We start from the raw sequence: 17,329 nt of genomic DNA on the forward strand, positions 1-17,329 counted from the left end.
AAAAAACAAAAATCTTTCTGTTCCCCTACAGAGAGAGGGTGTTTCCTTCTAGCCCAATGTCCCTGTCCTTTTCTAGTTTTATCAGATACCCCGCCCCCCGGGGTTGCCAAGGTCACCACTAAGTCTGTCTTCCTATGCACTGCACTCCCCTGGGAACTTGGTGCACATCTGTCTGTCTGTCTCTAGTACTGGGGCTGGAAGCTGAGAGGTAAGAAGTACAGGCTCAGCTATTGGGCGATGACCTCTTCAACACAGCGCTTGCATGTTGCAGATTACTGCCTATTAAATTTAACCTCGAGCACACAGAGAAGGAGCCATAGACAGACAGTGGTGACCTAACGCAGTGGCTAGGCTTGGTCTGGGCTACTTTACCTGTTTGAGTTGAATCTCTGAGTTCACATGAACATCACAGATCTCACAATGAAACGTTTTGTTCTGTAGTCCCGAGCCCTTACTGCCGTTCTGCACCTTTAATCTTGACCCAGGTCTTGGATAGGACTTAATTGGGCCAGCTCCATTACGAGCCTCAACCATGGTCTTGTGTTTAGATCCTAGGAAGAGAGAGGTATATATTTAGAAGCTATTGAAGAACTCCGAGTGAAGATGTGAGGTAGAGGTGGAGTTCAGTTGGGGGAGTGTTTGCCCGGATGTGTGAAGGCCTGTGACTGAGCCTTTAGCACTTCATTATCTCAGCTTGGTGCTTGTATGCCTATGAGCCCAGTGCTTATAAAGTGGAGGCAGAAGTTCAAGGTTATCATCTATGCAGCAAATCCAAAGCCAGCCTGCGCTGCAGGAGGCCCTACCTAAATAAGACAAAGAAATGAACGACAAGAAGCCCTTTACCTTATTTTTCTTTCCTTCTTTCCCCTCCCCTCTTCTGTCACTTTCTCTCTCTCCCCTCCTCTCGCCTTCTCCCTTTCCTCCACTTCCTTCCTCCCTCCTACCTTTCTTTGAGGCAGGGTCTTACTATGTAACCAAGGCTGGCCTTGAACTCACCTTGCAGCCCATGCTAGCCTCAAACTTGTGAATCCCCTGCCTAAACCTCCTGAGTGCTAGAATTAATGGGCACACGCCACCTTGTCCAGCCCGGGTCCATGCTTTCTTTCCATTAATTTTAATATCTGAGTAATATATTCTATCATGTTGGGCTACTATAGTATGTTTTGAATTTCATTACTGATGAACTTTTATGTTGTTTACACACACACACACATACACACACACACACTTTTCTCTCATGAGTGTGTAGAAGTAACCACTATACATAAATCTTTGGCTCTATCTCCAGTACTTTGTCAAAATGATTTTTGGTCAGTATTAGATGCTTTTTAATGAAATAAAGAATGAGTTAGTCTCCATACTACTTTTGCTTTGTATTTTTCAGTAATTATGACCATACTTTCCTAAAATCATGGGTGGGATGGGGTGGGCAATAGATATGATATTCTGGTGGGAAGAGTTGGGTTTAGTTATCAACACTATTTAGACGTCAAAGATGGCAGCTGACCTGTGTTGTGAGCCTCCAGCTGTGACAGGGAGTTCACAGCCACCTTGCATAGTGAGCAGTAGAGTAATTTTTTGGCTTTTTCTTCTTCTGACTCAGCAACAGACCCTGGAGCTCCATTTGTGCTCTTGGAGGGAGAAGCGATGGCTCCAAGTGGCAGGGGTGTTGTGCCAGATTTGAGGAGAAAGGAGCCTCCTTCGGAGCCTGAGGGCTGACCGGAACTGGTGGCTTTTATCTTCCCTTTGTCTTCTAAGGATGACACAGAGGTGTTACTAAAGGCTCCTACACCATGCAGAGCAGAATGAGAAACAGGGATATGATCTCCATACCAAATAGATAAACCAACATCTGTTCTTTTAAAGTTTAGCACAGATTTTTATCTTGTAGAGCTTTATTTAAACAAAAGTTCATCCCATCCCATTAGTTCCCATTAGTGTTCACAGCAGGTCACCCTAAAATCATGGTGATCTATGAAGCATGACTTTGGCTTCCCACTTAACGTAGGTGACTTTCCTAAAATCCTCGAGTTGGAAGCCATACCTTAGGGAAGGCTTTACTATGGAAGGCCTTACTATAACAAAATCAGCTACTCTTCAGCACCATGACAAGATGGCCCTGTGAGAGGGGTCATTAGCCCATGCTGGCTTCAGCTGACAACTTTCGACTTAGTTATGACATGGGTATGAAGTCAAGATTTAACTCTGACACCAAGTCAATATGTGACCTTTGGGTGTGTGGGTAGAAGGAAGGGAAGAAACATGGCTAACCGCGGTTATTATCAGTTAAGTTTGTCCTGCTTTTTCAATGGGACCGCACCTTATCCAAAGCATGGGGGTGGGGGGAAGGGAGCTGAGTTCCACTCCCTAGGCTCATGAATTAGTGTGAGTCTAAATAAAAAGTTTAAAGTAACCAGATCAACCACCGTCACAAAATGAATATTAGTCAGATAATTTAAAGACATCTTGACATTTTTTAGTCATGCAATTACTGGAGGCTTATTATCCTGAAGAGATCGGATAGGCTGTGAGGGGTCATAGTGACTTTGGGAGAATCAGAGGCATTGTTCAGTGACTCCCTTGGGAAGAAAAACTGGGGCCTGGTAGGCAACAGCATACCCATGCCCTGTATACTTCAAGTAGAGCTGGCACTCTTAGAAAAACGTCCAGTGATCCGTTAATTAAGAGAGGAACACTATATGAGAACATATTTGCTAACTGTCCTAGGTAATTCAGGGCTGCACGCCATTGGCTTAGATGACTGCCGATGTGTCTGCTTTTGTGTTTATTCACAAAATTCTCCGTGTGGCAAACCAAAGCTTTCGGTGCTTATTATGATTTTAAAAGCGTCTTTGATCTGGACATTCACCAGTTTCCATCCCTCCCCCGTGTTGGGTTCCATGTTAAGATGGACACATGAAGACTGAATAAGAAGCAAGAGTGTCCTAGAGAGGGCCCCGTCTGAGGAGATGAGGGCTGTATCCTTGGCTTCCACATTTTTTATTCCCTTCCAGAAAACATATTCACACTTAGGATGAGATGAAGTTTAATTTAAAAAGAAAAAAATGTCTGCAACTTTTTGTAAAAGTTTTAGCAGGAAGATTGCTCCTTCTAATTGGTGAGAGTAAATCAAGATGGAGATTTATTGTCTAGATGGGGACTCCTTCATCTGCAAGCATCTCTCAGGCTGAGTCTTGGAGAACTTAGAAACATCGGAGCAGTGCAGTGGTCTTCCCACTTCCTGTTGTGCTGTAGGAGCTGCCTAGCTCTTGTGGTGGGGATTTGCTACTGCACACAAGTTTCCTCCTGCTCCGACTGCTCCATTTGCTGTTTTGTGTACATTTGACCTGAAAGAGCCCGACCTTGTCGGTGGTGTATGCATGCAGGCTTCCTGAGGTTCCTAAATTATGTTCCTTACATTATTGATCCCGTGCATCCTTATGTTACCCAATACTAACATTCTAGTATAAAAAACTTATGGGGTAGGTACGGCTGAAAATAATTTTTGTTTCCTTATTTTTAACATGAGAAAACAACTTCATAAAGGAGTATGATGTCCCCTGTACCTGGTCTTCATGCAGTATACTAATCTTTTTGCAAAAAGGGGACGTGACTTAATATACCATCATTAATATTACAGACACATATTAAAGTCACCCTATATGTGAATTAGCTGTGGTTTTCTTTTCTATAGTTTAGTTTTAAGGCATTTTTCTTTTGTTTTGAATTATATTTTTTTGAGAACTGCACACATGAATACAGCATTTATATCATCTCTACTAATTTTTTTCTTTATACACACACACAGATCTCTCTATGTAATTGGTTTTTCTTAAGTGAGGATACTGTACACTGTACTCAACAATCATCTGCTCCATGTTACAATAATAAGATGTATAAAATAAGGTTTTTTCTTTCTATGCTTCTTTAAGAAAAAAATTTAAACACATTTCCATTTTAAATCTCCTTTTAAAAATTGTTAATTTATTCACTAACAAACGTAGGTTGACATCATGTTAGTTGCTGACAAGGTGCTAGACTCTGAAGAGAGCAGTAAGTAAGCCAGGTATAGACTTGAAAGTTAGAGCGGAGCCAGGGGCATGAGACAGCCATTCGGAGGTTCTAATTTATGGTAGAAACCGGCGGGAGGCATGGGAGCATAGAGCAGAAATTATTACTTCTGCTTGGGAAGAAAGGGGCATTTTTCATTAAGGAAGTGGCTTTTTGGAGTTTTGAAGGTCAGATTTAGATAAGCATAGAATGGGGGTGAGAAGTAATAGAAAACTGACGACATAAGCAAAAACAGGAAGGCACTCGAAGGGTTAAAATTTTCAGGGACAGAGGCCAGAAACCCCTGTGGTTGAATTGGGGAGGGGCTGAAGGAGGCTCAGGAGGAGGGAGACCCCATAGGAAGACCAGCAGTCTCAACTAACCTGGACCCCCAAGATCTCTCAGAACCAGAGCCACCAACCAGGAAGCATATACCAGCCATGAGGCCCCCAACACATAGATAGCAGAGGACTGCTGGGTGTGGCCTCAGTGAGAGAAGAAGCACTTAACCCTCTAGAGACTTGAGGCTCCAGGGAGGGGGAAGGTATGGTGGGGCGGGGGTGGGGGAAGTGGTGGGGACACCCTCTTGGAGATGGAGGATGGAGAGGGATAGGATGAACAGACCGGGAGGGGGATAATGACTGGACTGTACAAAAGGATTAAAGAATAATAATAAAAAATTTCGGGGTGTCAACCTGGCTGTGGAGGACAGGGCTGACCTCAGGTGTGGGGAATATTACCACAGGGTCAACAGAGCCTAGAGGCAGAGACCCTCAAACCTATTGAATTACATACTGAGGACAACTTCCCTTTTAACAACAGATTGAAATGTATATTTAACTTTAGAGTCATGTAAGATTTAGATAAATAATTGTTCTCCATGAACAGGCTAGGGTCTTCATAGTTTGGAACATGAGGAACAATTTTGATGTTGGAAATATATAAATGATTTCAACATATTCAGAGGATTCTATTGCTAAATGGATACCTGCTGGTCAATATAGAAAACTTGAAAATCAAGAAAATCACTGCTGCATTTACATATTTAAACAGTAGTATTCTCTCAGGATGTGTGAACTTATGAACAGCAGGGCCGAATCTTATTGTTTTTCTCTCTCGGTGGCTTGATATCACAATCTACTGTGTTGTTCCTCTTTGCTAAGTGACATTTTTAAAACCTGAGTTTTAAAATGGATTTGAAGGTTTAATTAACGTACTGTTTACTTCTGTTTCCTTTAATAAAGATGCGTGTCATCTGGAACTTCAAGTTAATGTAAATTCCATTTTCTAGTATTCCCTTGCCTAATGTTAATTAGCAGGTCTTCTGACTGTCGTAATTGTTTCCTGTCTGCGCACACGGTTCTTGTAAGGTTTTATGCTTCAGGACGTTGAAGCGACTGGCCCTCTCACCACTTCCCAAAGCTCAAAACACTTAGCATCTTCGTTGGGGGACTATCCTTTCAACCCAGCTGATGGACCACAGGAGGAAAGCCAGTCATCAATCCTTGCCATTCTTATTTTCTCCTCCAGAAACTTCACACAAGGAAGTTCACCTTGCTCAAAGTTAATGCTATATTTTAGATGCGGTGCTTTGTGAGATTAGGGGTGGGGGTACCATACTAACACAGAAGACAGAATGTCCAGGATACAGTGCTAAGAAATGGATTCTGTGGATGGAAGTCCTGTGTATATATAGCTCTTAATTAAAAAAAAAAAGTCCTCCACTTACAATGTTTGAAAACCCTACCAAGTTTTTATTATTCTATTTGCAAGGGTTACTCTTGAATTTTATTAATGTGATAATTTTTTCTAACCAGGCTTCAATGGTTGAATAATATATGTATCTTTATATTAACAACATTTTCATTATTAAAATTCAGCAAATAAGTTCAGATGAAATTATAAAAATTAAGATGGCCATGATTTCACCAAAAATTGTACATCACTTGTTTACACAACTTCTAATGAGGGAGGAATCACTTTTACCTATGCTTTTATCTTCAGTATGAGTTTCTTTTGCAATCCTTATAGGTCAGAAAGTGCATGCATTTTGCTTTAATACATCTCTGCACCTCTGTAGGTGGATACAGAATGTTTCTACCACCCCAGAAGGCTTGTTTGAACTCCCAATCAATTAAGAACTCCTAAAGGTAACCATTATTCTTGCTTCAATAACATTATACGAGTAACTATTTTAAAACTTCATATACACGGGAATCACACAACGTGCATTTGAGCGGTTACACAGAGATGTCTTTCTGAGTAATGTCCCACTACAGATGACCACATTATAGTTTATGTTTTGAATAGTAATGATCATTTGTAATGTTTTCAGCTTTGCCTATTTTGAGCAATGCTATTACGGACATTCTTATGTTCTTTTGTAAACAAAAGTACTAACTTATAGCCAGCAGATAGTCACAGTAGAATCCCTGTGCCACAAGATACTTATCTCTCAACCTTTAGTAGGCTCTGAAAACAGTTTCTCAAAAATAATTGTACCAGTTTATCTTCTCAGGGAAATATGAGATTTTTCTAGGCTAGAGGAAAGAGGTGAGTGCAGGTTGACGAAGTCTAATGCTGAAGTAGCTACAGGGCACTAGGGTGGTGGCTGAGAGCTGAAAGAGTCAAAAGTGAGGACTTGCTAGAACTGAGGAGGAAGGCCACGGCTCCCAATAGAGCTGCTAACTCCTCCTTGTTTCTTTATAAATGGTGTCCCTGGGTTAGCATTACAGACTGGCTGTACTCCTGATACATCTGACACCATGCCACATCTGAAAAACTCACATAAAAGGACAGAAGGGGGAATGACGGTTATTTCAGGGACTCTCCGACTCATCTGCGAGTTCCCTGCCTTTCTCCCTTCTCAGCTCACACGGATTGCTCCCCTCCACGAAGCACAGCTGGGCTGTCCAAATCCCCGGCCCATGACATGAACTCAGAGGACGACATTTGCACTTCTTGACTGTCTCTCCCACTGCATAGAAAGTCTCTCCCAGTTCCTTACATTGCCTTCCCCTAGTATCCCCCCACCCCCAATAATGACAAGAACCAGGAAACACTGGGTAGAGGTCTCAGTCTCTTCTGAGAATCTTCTTGGCTCACTGTCCCAATACTTGATATCAGAATCTTCATCACTTTGGAGTTTAGTAACTAGGTGGAGATGGATTACTATCTTACTGTAATGGTGACTTGTGTTTAGTCCCCCAACTGCCTAGTGCTATTAGGCATGGTGGCATATTTTTTATATGTTTTCTTTTGTAAAGTGTTGTTGCTGTTGTTTTGAGACAGGTCTTCTCAGTGTAGCCCTGGCTGCTCTGGAAGTCACTATGTAGACCAAGCTGGCTTTGAATTTACATAGATCCATCGGCCTCTGCCTTCTGAGTGCTGGGATTAAAATATGCACCATCATACTTCGCTTTGGGAAGTGTTTGCTTAAACAATGTATTGTTTAAACTGGATTGTTTCCTTTAAAAATATTTTTGACTTATAGGAACACACACACACACATCTGAACTGTCATCATTGTTAAACGTATCACAATCCCTCCCCCAGGTTGAGACATTCTTCCCATCTTCTATGTGCAGTCTTATGATAATCTCAATTATGTAAAAAGAAAATAAAACCGGCCAGGGCTTAAATGCATAAGTTGCCTGCAGCTGTTCAATTAATAAAGAGCAGGCACTGGTTCCGCACAAGGGCTGTGTGAACAGGGAGCTGCCTCTCTTCCTGCTTTGCCATTTTGCAGGATGCTAGACTGAGGCTGCTCACTGTTAGGATCCTCTTCTGGAAAGTTTGACAGAGTAAGTGGACAGCGTCCCTCTGTGTATGCACGATACAGGATGCCATTAAAAGCAGCACACATGATGCTCAAAACTGTCACGGAACAGGGAAATGAGCCTGCTGGAATGCTGTTGCTTTACATGCACAGAGGACCAGAAACGCTGCTGCTTCCATGACGCTTAGGCATCGGGATGATTTTGAGAAGCAGCAGCCGGAGGAGAGGCTCAGAAAATTAGCAGTCATTGTTGTATTTTCAGGAAAGTGTATACCTATAACGGAAAGCTTACTTGTAAGGGTGTCCCTTTCTCTGTGACAGGAAGAGAAGGACTCTAAACCTCTAGAGGCTCTTAATGCGAAAGCCAGTCTCAACATTATCCTTATTTACTCTTGCTTTTCTTGGCCTCTTCCTACAACTGGCCGCTCCAAGCCTTTCTTTACTTATTTGAAGATGGTACTTGGGTCTGAATTCAAAGCCATTTCTCAGACACTCTCACTCTCCTGGCATAGCATGGATACATACAGGACATGTGTGCAATGCTTTCCCCTCTCCAGTCTGTGCTTTATTACCCGGTCAGTTCCAGCCAGGAACTCAGAAGGAGAAAACGTTAATGTATTTCTCTGTACTATAATAGTGACTTAGCATATGGGATAGAGAAACAAATGTTCTTGGCTCGCCAAATTCTTATTTCATTAAAAAATCTACTTACTTTACCAAGACTCTGACTCAATGAAAACTAAGTATCTAGCTGTGGAGACAGAAAATAAGGTGTGTATGATGTTGAGGCTCAGGATAGCTCCACAGCCTTGACATACTTTGGCATGCTGAGCATTTTGGTCTTAAAGGTGAAAGGAAATTGTAAGATCTTATTAGCTTCATGAAAATCAGGCTTTCTTAACCTTCTGTGTCACATTCTTCCCCCTAAAATGCAGAAGGCAGCTCTCCCTGAAGGATCTTCTTTTTAAGATCTGTCTGCATTTTTTTTCCAAAAGATGAAAAATTTACCTTTAACCATCTCCCTGGGAACTTCATCAAATAGGAAAGATTAACTGCCAGAGAAGAGACTGACGCTTGCCTCCATGCCTAGGTGGGCTTCTCGTCCGGTCTTCTGTGGGCAGAGTCATTAGAGATTGCCTGGGAGATTGTGTCTGCCCAGCAGGAAGAGTCATGGTGACTGTGAACTTCTGCCCCCGAGCCTCCAGTAACACAGGGTGCCAACTACTCTAGAGCTGAGATAATTCTACCTCAGGCTATTGTTTCTCTTCAGAGGATCCATCTGTTTCTCCTGAGCATCACCCACAGCCCCTCTAAAGGTACTCACAGCCTCTTCTCCCGTTTCTCCTGAAGAAGACGACATTGAGAGTTTAAGTGTCAGATCTGACTCTTTGGTTGAGTTTCCCCCTGTGCATATTAAATAATCTGCATGCCCCCTTACCCCTCTTAATCTGCCAGGTAATATAAAGATATTCAAAAATTATGATCAAGAATTATATGGTCACATATAATCTGGGAAAGGATGGGGGAAATTTGAGATTAATCACAAATGAAGTATGATTACTGAGAAGGGGGAAGAGGCGACATGCTTTCAGATGCTCTTGCTATTGCTGTCATAGCAACGGCCACTCCCTTGTGAGTTATCCTATGCATCGGTAAGTGAGGGAGAAAGTGGTGCTCTGTTCCAGGGAAGGGATCTGAAGAGGAAGACCCAAAGGAGACAACTTCCTGGATAACTAAGACCCGTTCAAATGTCGGCCTCTTTCCTACTGTTGTACTCTTCTGCCCTTTCTTCCCTGTAGAAAGCCCTCTGTAACTCTAGGCTGTGTCTCCTGAGAAGTGGCTTTGGAGAGGGGAGGGTCCCAGGCCTGCATCTATCAATACGATAGGAAAGTGAGCTGTGGAGCTAACAGGGATCCGCCAGGAGACCACTGTAATTGCTCACAGGGTAGCCAAAGTTAGCAATAGAGAACTGCACAATAGTTTTAGGGGGATATCTGTGTGTAGAACCATCAAGACTTATTGATTATATGTGAAATATCCAAAGAGAGAAATCAGGGATCACCTCTTGTGGCTCTGGCACGAAGACTTGATAAATGGTGGCAGTGCCATTTATTAAGGGGGTGATCGTCTGCGGCTGGGTAACAGAACAGTAAGGAGAGTAGGCTGTGCCTTGCTGCATTCTCAACCGACATTAATCTTAAGCAAGACTTAAGTGATTGGCAAATTAATCCTCAGACATGCAAAAGGCTTTCTTTTTCTTTTTTAAAAGAGTTATCAATTTATGATGTGTGTCTGCAGGCCAGCATAGGGTGCCAGATCTCATTATAGATGGTTGTGAGCCGCCATGTGGTTGCTGGAAATCGAACTCAGGACCTCTGGAAGAGCAGACAGCACTCTTAACCTCTGAGCCATCTCTCCAGCCCCATTTTACTGTTGTTGTTGGTATTAAGAATCCAGGAGAACGTGAAGGTAAGGTAAGGGCTTCAGGAGGGAGGTAGAGTGGGGAGCAACTATGGGTAACTCACTTCTCAGGACGTGGGTTTTTATTACCCATAAAAACCTATGGGTGCTGTGGGTTTCTAATCCCATGCCATTTACTGTTAAGGACCAAAAGAAGAATTTTGCCCGGTCCTAACAGGAAAATCATCACAATTGGGCTATCCCAAGTCAATCCCCTCAGCTGCAAAGCAGTGATTTTAATATTTAAGTTTGAGGAAGCAGTATTGTTTTTACACTGAGAAATTATATTTATCATTATCATTTTATCATTACATTATCACTATATAGTCATTTGTCATTTGTTAAGGCTTGTGCCTTGCTCACTGATAGGTTAGGGACGTCTCTTCAATGGAACTTCTCTAGAAAAAGAAGCAGAGGCCAGAAGAAAGACAAACGGGACCTTTTAAAGAAGCCAGGGTATGAGGGAAGGACAGTATGCCTTGCAGGAATGGACAGAGGAGGGCAATGGGGAAAAACTAAAGAACCAGCTGTATTGAGGGTTTGTCCGTTGAGGCTTTGGAGTGGGTGTAAAAATGGTGTTCTTCCTGGGATAATGTGATGCATAGCCGTGAAAAGTTAACTGCCTTGGGCCAAGCAAGGAAGAAACCATTAACTCCACTCTGTTCCTGTTTGGTTTTACTCTGAGCCACAGACTCAGGATGGATGTTTAAGACAGGAACTCTAAGCCATGGTCACTACCATGAGTTTGCCTGTTAGGTTTTGTTAGATTTGGGACAAGAATGAATACAAGATAGCATCTTTTTTTTTCTGTTTAAAGTCCCAAGTTGCCTTTTTAGTTTTAGTTTAGGGACAAGCACTTGGAGAATTGCTGGCTTAAGTCTTAACCTGCAAAAGTCCGGAGTTCCATTTTCCAGATTCTGTCTCTGCTCTCAATGCCCACAGTCCTCAGTGACCCTAGGGCAGACTTCCTGCGGTCACTGGAGGATTGCAAATTTAGGAAGTAACTTTTCTTTTATATACTTCATATTTTACTGGAGAGGATTGGGCCTTGAGGCAGGCACTGAAAGCATGTTCAGTTATTCTTCTTCCTTCATTCAATGATACCTCAAGCAAGGCCACCATCATTTCAGAAAACACTAACCAGTTACGACGTAAGACTCACGGGACCAAGGTATTTCAGTTTGAGGAATTCTGAGACCATTTTCTTTGGCTTTATCTTTCTATTTTCCAAACAGTAAGAAATGAATGGGAGTCATTCAGAGCACCCAGTGCCCTGTGCAGTCTTGTGAGAAATGAAATTTAAAAGCCCAGAGGGCTCCACACCAGACCAGGCTTGTGGTGTGGTGGGGGAGGGGGGTCGGGTTGGTCGGGACCCACTGCAAACCTGTATGTATGCAAATTAATATGTGGCTATGGACTTCTTATGCCTTTGCCTCATCTGTCTCAGTCTTATCTACACATTTGACACAGCACAGAGGGACGGAAGCCACTAACTGATGACAGATATTTTAAAGTTTAAAGTAGAATTCCATTAAGATAGGTAATGGATTTGAAGAAAAAAAAATTCTCCACAAAATACAGAGACGGCAGCATCCAAGCTGTACGATGAATAAATGAACAAGCTGATCTGCTACCTGAGATGCAGAACAATATGAAATAAGAGATGCACAGATGTTAGACTGCCATCTCTCACATCTCTTTTTTTGTACTGTGCACTGTATATTGCTGGACACACAAAGAGAGTGCTCTTCATTTGTAGAATAACGAGACCTGTCAGAGGGACCAGGAAGAAAAGGCCAGCCTTGCAGACTATGGTAGATACGTCAGTTCATTCACCTTATTTTTTTTTTAATCTATCAGCTGTTTCCCTAAAGGTTATATTCAGAAAGAACATAGAAAAACACAGTGATTTGAAGGCAACATTTAAAAGATTTCTTTGGGAAGATGTAACTTTTTTTGGCAGTGCAATATTCATAATCAATTATTTTCATATCCTCTGATCTTAAGAAGTGGATTCATTTAAATTAAGACTATGTACAGTTTGGCCAGGGAAGTGGATAGGCTGAGTTTACCATGCCCCTCGTTTGCCCAAATCCACCCCCACCCAGTCTCATCCCCAGCCCTGCTGCCGACCATTTGCACCTGCTCAGCATCCTGCGGCTCCATCTCTAGTGGATCACACATTTGACCTGGAGACCCCCATGGCTACACCAACCAGGATCCCAGAATAATTTACTAACAGACAATATACAGTCACCACACTATTCTAAGAACCCTAAAGAACTAGGGGGGAGAACAGAAACCAAGACCTGCCCAACAGAGACAAGACCTAGAATATATAGATGTCAGTATAAAAACATAATCAATAACAGCCAGGACAATATGCCAGCAACCCTACCTACTACAGGAGGCCATGGGTATTGCACAGCTTTTATGAATATGATACAGGTTCTTAAAGAGAAAATGAATAAATTCTTTAAAGAAATCCATGAAAACACAAGTAGTAGATGGAAACAAATAAAACAGTTCAAGACATGAAAATGGAAATAGAATCAGTAAAGAAAGCCCAAACTGAGGCAAATCTAGAAGTGAGAACTGTAGGAACCCGAACAGGAACCTCAGAGGCAAGCCTCACCAACAGAATACAAGAGATGGAAGAGAGAATCCCAGGCACTGAAGATACTATAAAAAAAAAAGGATACTTTGGTCAAAGAAAATGTTAAAATAAAATACTTAGTATAAAGCACCAAAAATCTGGGACACTATGAAAAGACTAAGTCTAAAAACAACAGGAATAGAAGGGAAGACACCCAGGTCAAAGGCATAGAAAAGGTTTTCATCAAAAAAAAAAAAAAATCACAGAAGGAAATTTTCCTAACCCAGAAAGAAAGAGATGCCTATCAACATACAAGAAGCCTACAGAACATCAAATAGATAGGTCCAAAAAGGAAATTCCCCTTGTCATATAAGAATAGAACAAAGAAAGAATATTAAAAGCTGCAAGGGAGAAAATCCAAGTGGCACGTAATGACAGACCTATTAGAATAACATCCGACTTCTCAATGGAGACACCAGGACATTAGGGGGGCCTGGACAGAAGTTCTACTCTTTCTACGGACTCTAAGAGACCACAGATGCCAGTCCAGACTACTCTACCAAGCAAAACTTTCAATCACTATAGATGGAGGAAAATACAATATTTCACGATAAAACCCAAACTTAAGAAATACCCATCCATCAATCTAGTCCTATAGAAGGCGCTAGGAGGAAAATTCCAATCTAAAGAGGTTAAGCACACTCCCCCAAAAAACACAGAGAATAAGTAATCCCAGACCAGCAAATCAAATGAGGGGAAACACCCTCCTCCACACCATCCACCACACCAAAATAATCAACGAACACTGCTCATTGATGTCTCTTCACATCAATGGTCACAATTCCCCCGATAAATGATACAGACTAACAGAATGGAAATGAAAACCGGATCGATCTTTCCGCTGCATTCAAGAGACACACATTAACATCAAGGATAGATATCACCTTAGGGTACGAAAATAGAAAAAATATTCCAAGCAAATGGTATAGCCATTTTAATATCAGACAAAATAAGACTTTAATTAGAACAGATAGGGAAGGACACTACATAATAATCAAAGAAAAAAAATCCATCAAGAACACATTGCAGTTCTTAACAGCATCTATGCACTAAATATGAGGCACCCATGTTTGTAAGAGAAATAAACTTAAATTACATATTGATCCTCACACAATGATAGTGGGAGACGTCAGTGTACAATTCTTGCCAATAGACAAATCATCCAGACAAAAACTAAACAGAGACATTGTGAACTGATGTTATCAACCAAATTGGCCTAATGGATATTTATAGAACATTTCACCCAAACACAAAAGAATACACCTTCTTTTGAGTACCTCCTGGAATTTTCTCCAAAATTGACCACATACTTGAACATGAAGCAACTCTCAATGGTTATAAGAAAATTGAAATAATACTCTGCATCGTATCTGAACAACATGGATTAAAGCTGGATTATCAACAATAGAAACAATAAAAAAATTACAAACTCATGAAAACTGAAAAAAAAACTCTTTACTGAATGCAGAATGGGTTAAGACAGAAATTAAGAAAGGAATTCAAAACTTTCTAGAATGGAATGAAGATGAATACACAACACACTCGAACTTATGAGACACAATGAAGGCAGTTTTAAGAGGCAAGTTCATAGTGCTAAGTGCCTACATAAACAGAACAAATGAAACAAAACAGGAGAGAGCTTACACTAGTAACTTAACCACATACTTGAAAGCTGTAGGAAAAAAGAAGAAAATGAGGAGGAGGAGGAAGAAGAAGAAGGATAGGAAGAGGAAAAAAAAATCACACCCAAAAGGAGTAGACATCAAGAAATTAGCAATAAAATAGAAACAATAACAAAAATCAATACAATGAGTCAAGGAAATAGAGTTGGTTCTTTGAGAAAACTAGTAAGATTGACAAACCTTTATACAAATTAAATAAAGGCACTGCTATTCTGTTATCCAAACTACATAAAGACCCAAACAAACAAGAGACTTAAAAACCAACTTCCCTTATGAATATAGATGCAAAAATTCTCAATAAAATACTTGCAAACCAAATCTAAGAGCACATTAAAAGATCATCTACCACGATCAAATAGACTTTATCCCAGAGATGGAGAGATGGTTCAACATATGTAAACCCATAAATTGAATCTACCCTATAAACAAACCAAGAGGCAAAACAACATCACCATTAGATGCAGAAAAGGCCTTTGACAAACCCCAACACTCCTCTATGATAAAAGTCCTGGAAAGATTAGGGATACAAGAGACCTACTTCAACATAATAAAGGCAGTTGACAGCAACCCCATAGCCAATATCAACTTAAATGGAGAGAAACTCAAAGCAATTGCACTAAAACCGGGGACAAGACTGGGCTGTCTACTCTCTTCTTACCTATTTAATGTAGTATTTTGTCCTAGCCAGAGCAGTAAGATAATTGAAAGAGATCAAGGAGATATAAATTGGAAAGGAGGAAGTCAAAGTATGTTTATTTGCAGATGTGATAATATGTATATGTGACCCTAAACAGAGAAACACCCACAGCTGAGAAACACTTTCAGCAAAGTAGCTGAATACAAAAGTAACTCACAAAACTCAGTAGTCCTCCTACAGAGGAACCTCAAATGAACAGAGAAAGAAATCAGGGAAACAACACCTTTCACAATAGCCTCAAAAATATAAAATATCTTGGGGTAACTCGAAAGTAAAAAGACTTCTATGATAAAAACCTTAAGACATCAAAGAAAGAAACTGAAGAAAATAATCAGAAGATGGAAAGATATTCCCTGCTCATTAATCAGTAGGATTGGATTAACGGCTATCTTACCAAAAGCTATCTACCAGTTCAATGAAATTCCCATTTTAAGATTCCAATACAATTCTTCAGAGATTGTGAAAAAAGATAATTTGCATATGGAAACATACACAAAAACAACAACAACAATAAAAACAACAAAAAAAGAACACTAAAAAAAACCAAAACCCAAACAGGCTAATGTCTAACTCTGAATAATCAAAGAATTGCTGGAGGTATCACCTATATGAAAACTGCATGGTATTGGTACAAAAAGACACATTAATCAATGGAACTGAACTGAAGGCTCAGATATAAATCCATATGCCTAAAGAGCCTTGATTTCTGATGATGAAGAGAGAAGTGCACACTGGAGATAAAAATGGTCCTGATGAAACCGGATGCCTGTATAAAGAAAAATCCAGCTAGGTCTTACGTATCACACTGCCACAAACTCAACTCCAATAGATCAAAGACCTGAACATGAAACCAGATACACTGAACCTGAGAGACGAGAAAGGGGAACAAGCCTTGAACTCATTGGCACAGGAAAAGACTTTGTAAACACAACACTTTTAGCACTGGCACTAGTTTAACAATTAATAAATGGGACATCATGAAACTGAAAAGCTTTTGTAGGGCAAATGACACCATTATTTGAACAAAGAGGCTGCCTAGAGAATGGGGAAAGTTTTTTTTTTTTTTTTTTTTTTTTTTATCAACTTTACATCTGATACAGGGATAATGTCCAAAATATATAAAGAACTTTAAAAACTAGATATCAAGAGAACAACTAATTTTTTTTTTTTAACGGATTCTCAAAAGAGGACATTCACATGTCTGAGAAACACTTGAAGCAATGTTCAACATCAGGAAAGTGCAAATCAGAACAACTTTGAGATTGCATCTTACCCCTGTCAGAATGGTAAAGGTCAGTGACACAAGTGGCAGCTCATGCAGGTAGGGTGTGGGCAAGGGGACACCGCCCCATAGCTGGTGGGATTGCAAACTTCTACAGCTACTATGGAAATCAGTGTGGCAGTTCTTTAGGAAGATGGGTACCTCAAGATCAGCAGTACCATCCCTGGGTATATACCCAAAGGTCGCTTCATTCTACTATAGAGATGTTTGCTAATCATGTTCATTGATGCCCTATTACCAATAGCCAAAAATTGGAAATAACCCAGAAGTCCCTCAACAGAAAGATGAATAAAGAAAATGTATACACTCACACAATGGAGCATTATTGAAGCTATACTGGATTGTTTATGAAATCATAAAATTCTCAGGCGAATGGATGGAACTAGTAAAATATCATCCTGAGTGAGTTAACCCAGATTCAGAAAGGCAAATATGGTATGTATTTGCTTATATGTGGATCTTAGCTGTTAATCCAACGATAACCAAGCTACAGTCCATTTAACCACAGAGGTTATGTATAGTGTAAAGGACTTTTACGTGAGGGACAGACAGATCTTAGCAAAGGGAAATAGTGTACATAATTCTGGATGGATATGGGTGTTGGGACTGGAATGTGGAGGTGGGAGGGAAGACAGAGACAAGGGAGGGAATATAGAGAGAGACAGCTAAAATTAAGAATCATTTGATGGACTATGGAAATCTGATACAGTAAAATAAATAAATA

General features: G+C 40.7%; 1 protein-coding gene across 9 annotated transcripts in view; it reads right to left on the reverse strand.

The window, feature by feature from the left end:
* Positions 1-17,329, reverse strand: part of Znf385b (zinc finger protein 385B) — a 306,268-nt gene that overhangs the window by 3,556 nt on the left and 285,383 nt on the right. For all 9 annotated transcript variants that reach the window (XM_029537096.1, XM_029537103.1, XM_021193705.1 and 6 more), the window contains 2 exons: positions 1,508-1,753; positions 373-551 (listed from right to left, as the gene is read on the reverse strand). In XM_029537096.1, the coding sequence (XP_029392956.1) occupies positions 373-551; positions 1,508-1,753 (425 nt within the window). The remainder of the gene's footprint in view (positions 1-372; positions 552-1,507; positions 1,754-17,329) is intronic.

This window comes from Mus pahari, chromosome 3 (genome assembly GCF_900095145.1).
Source record: "Mus pahari chromosome 3, PAHARI_EIJ_v1.1, whole genome shotgun sequence".
Lineage (NCBI taxonomy): Eukaryota > Metazoa > Chordata > Mammalia > Rodentia > Muridae > Mus > Mus pahari.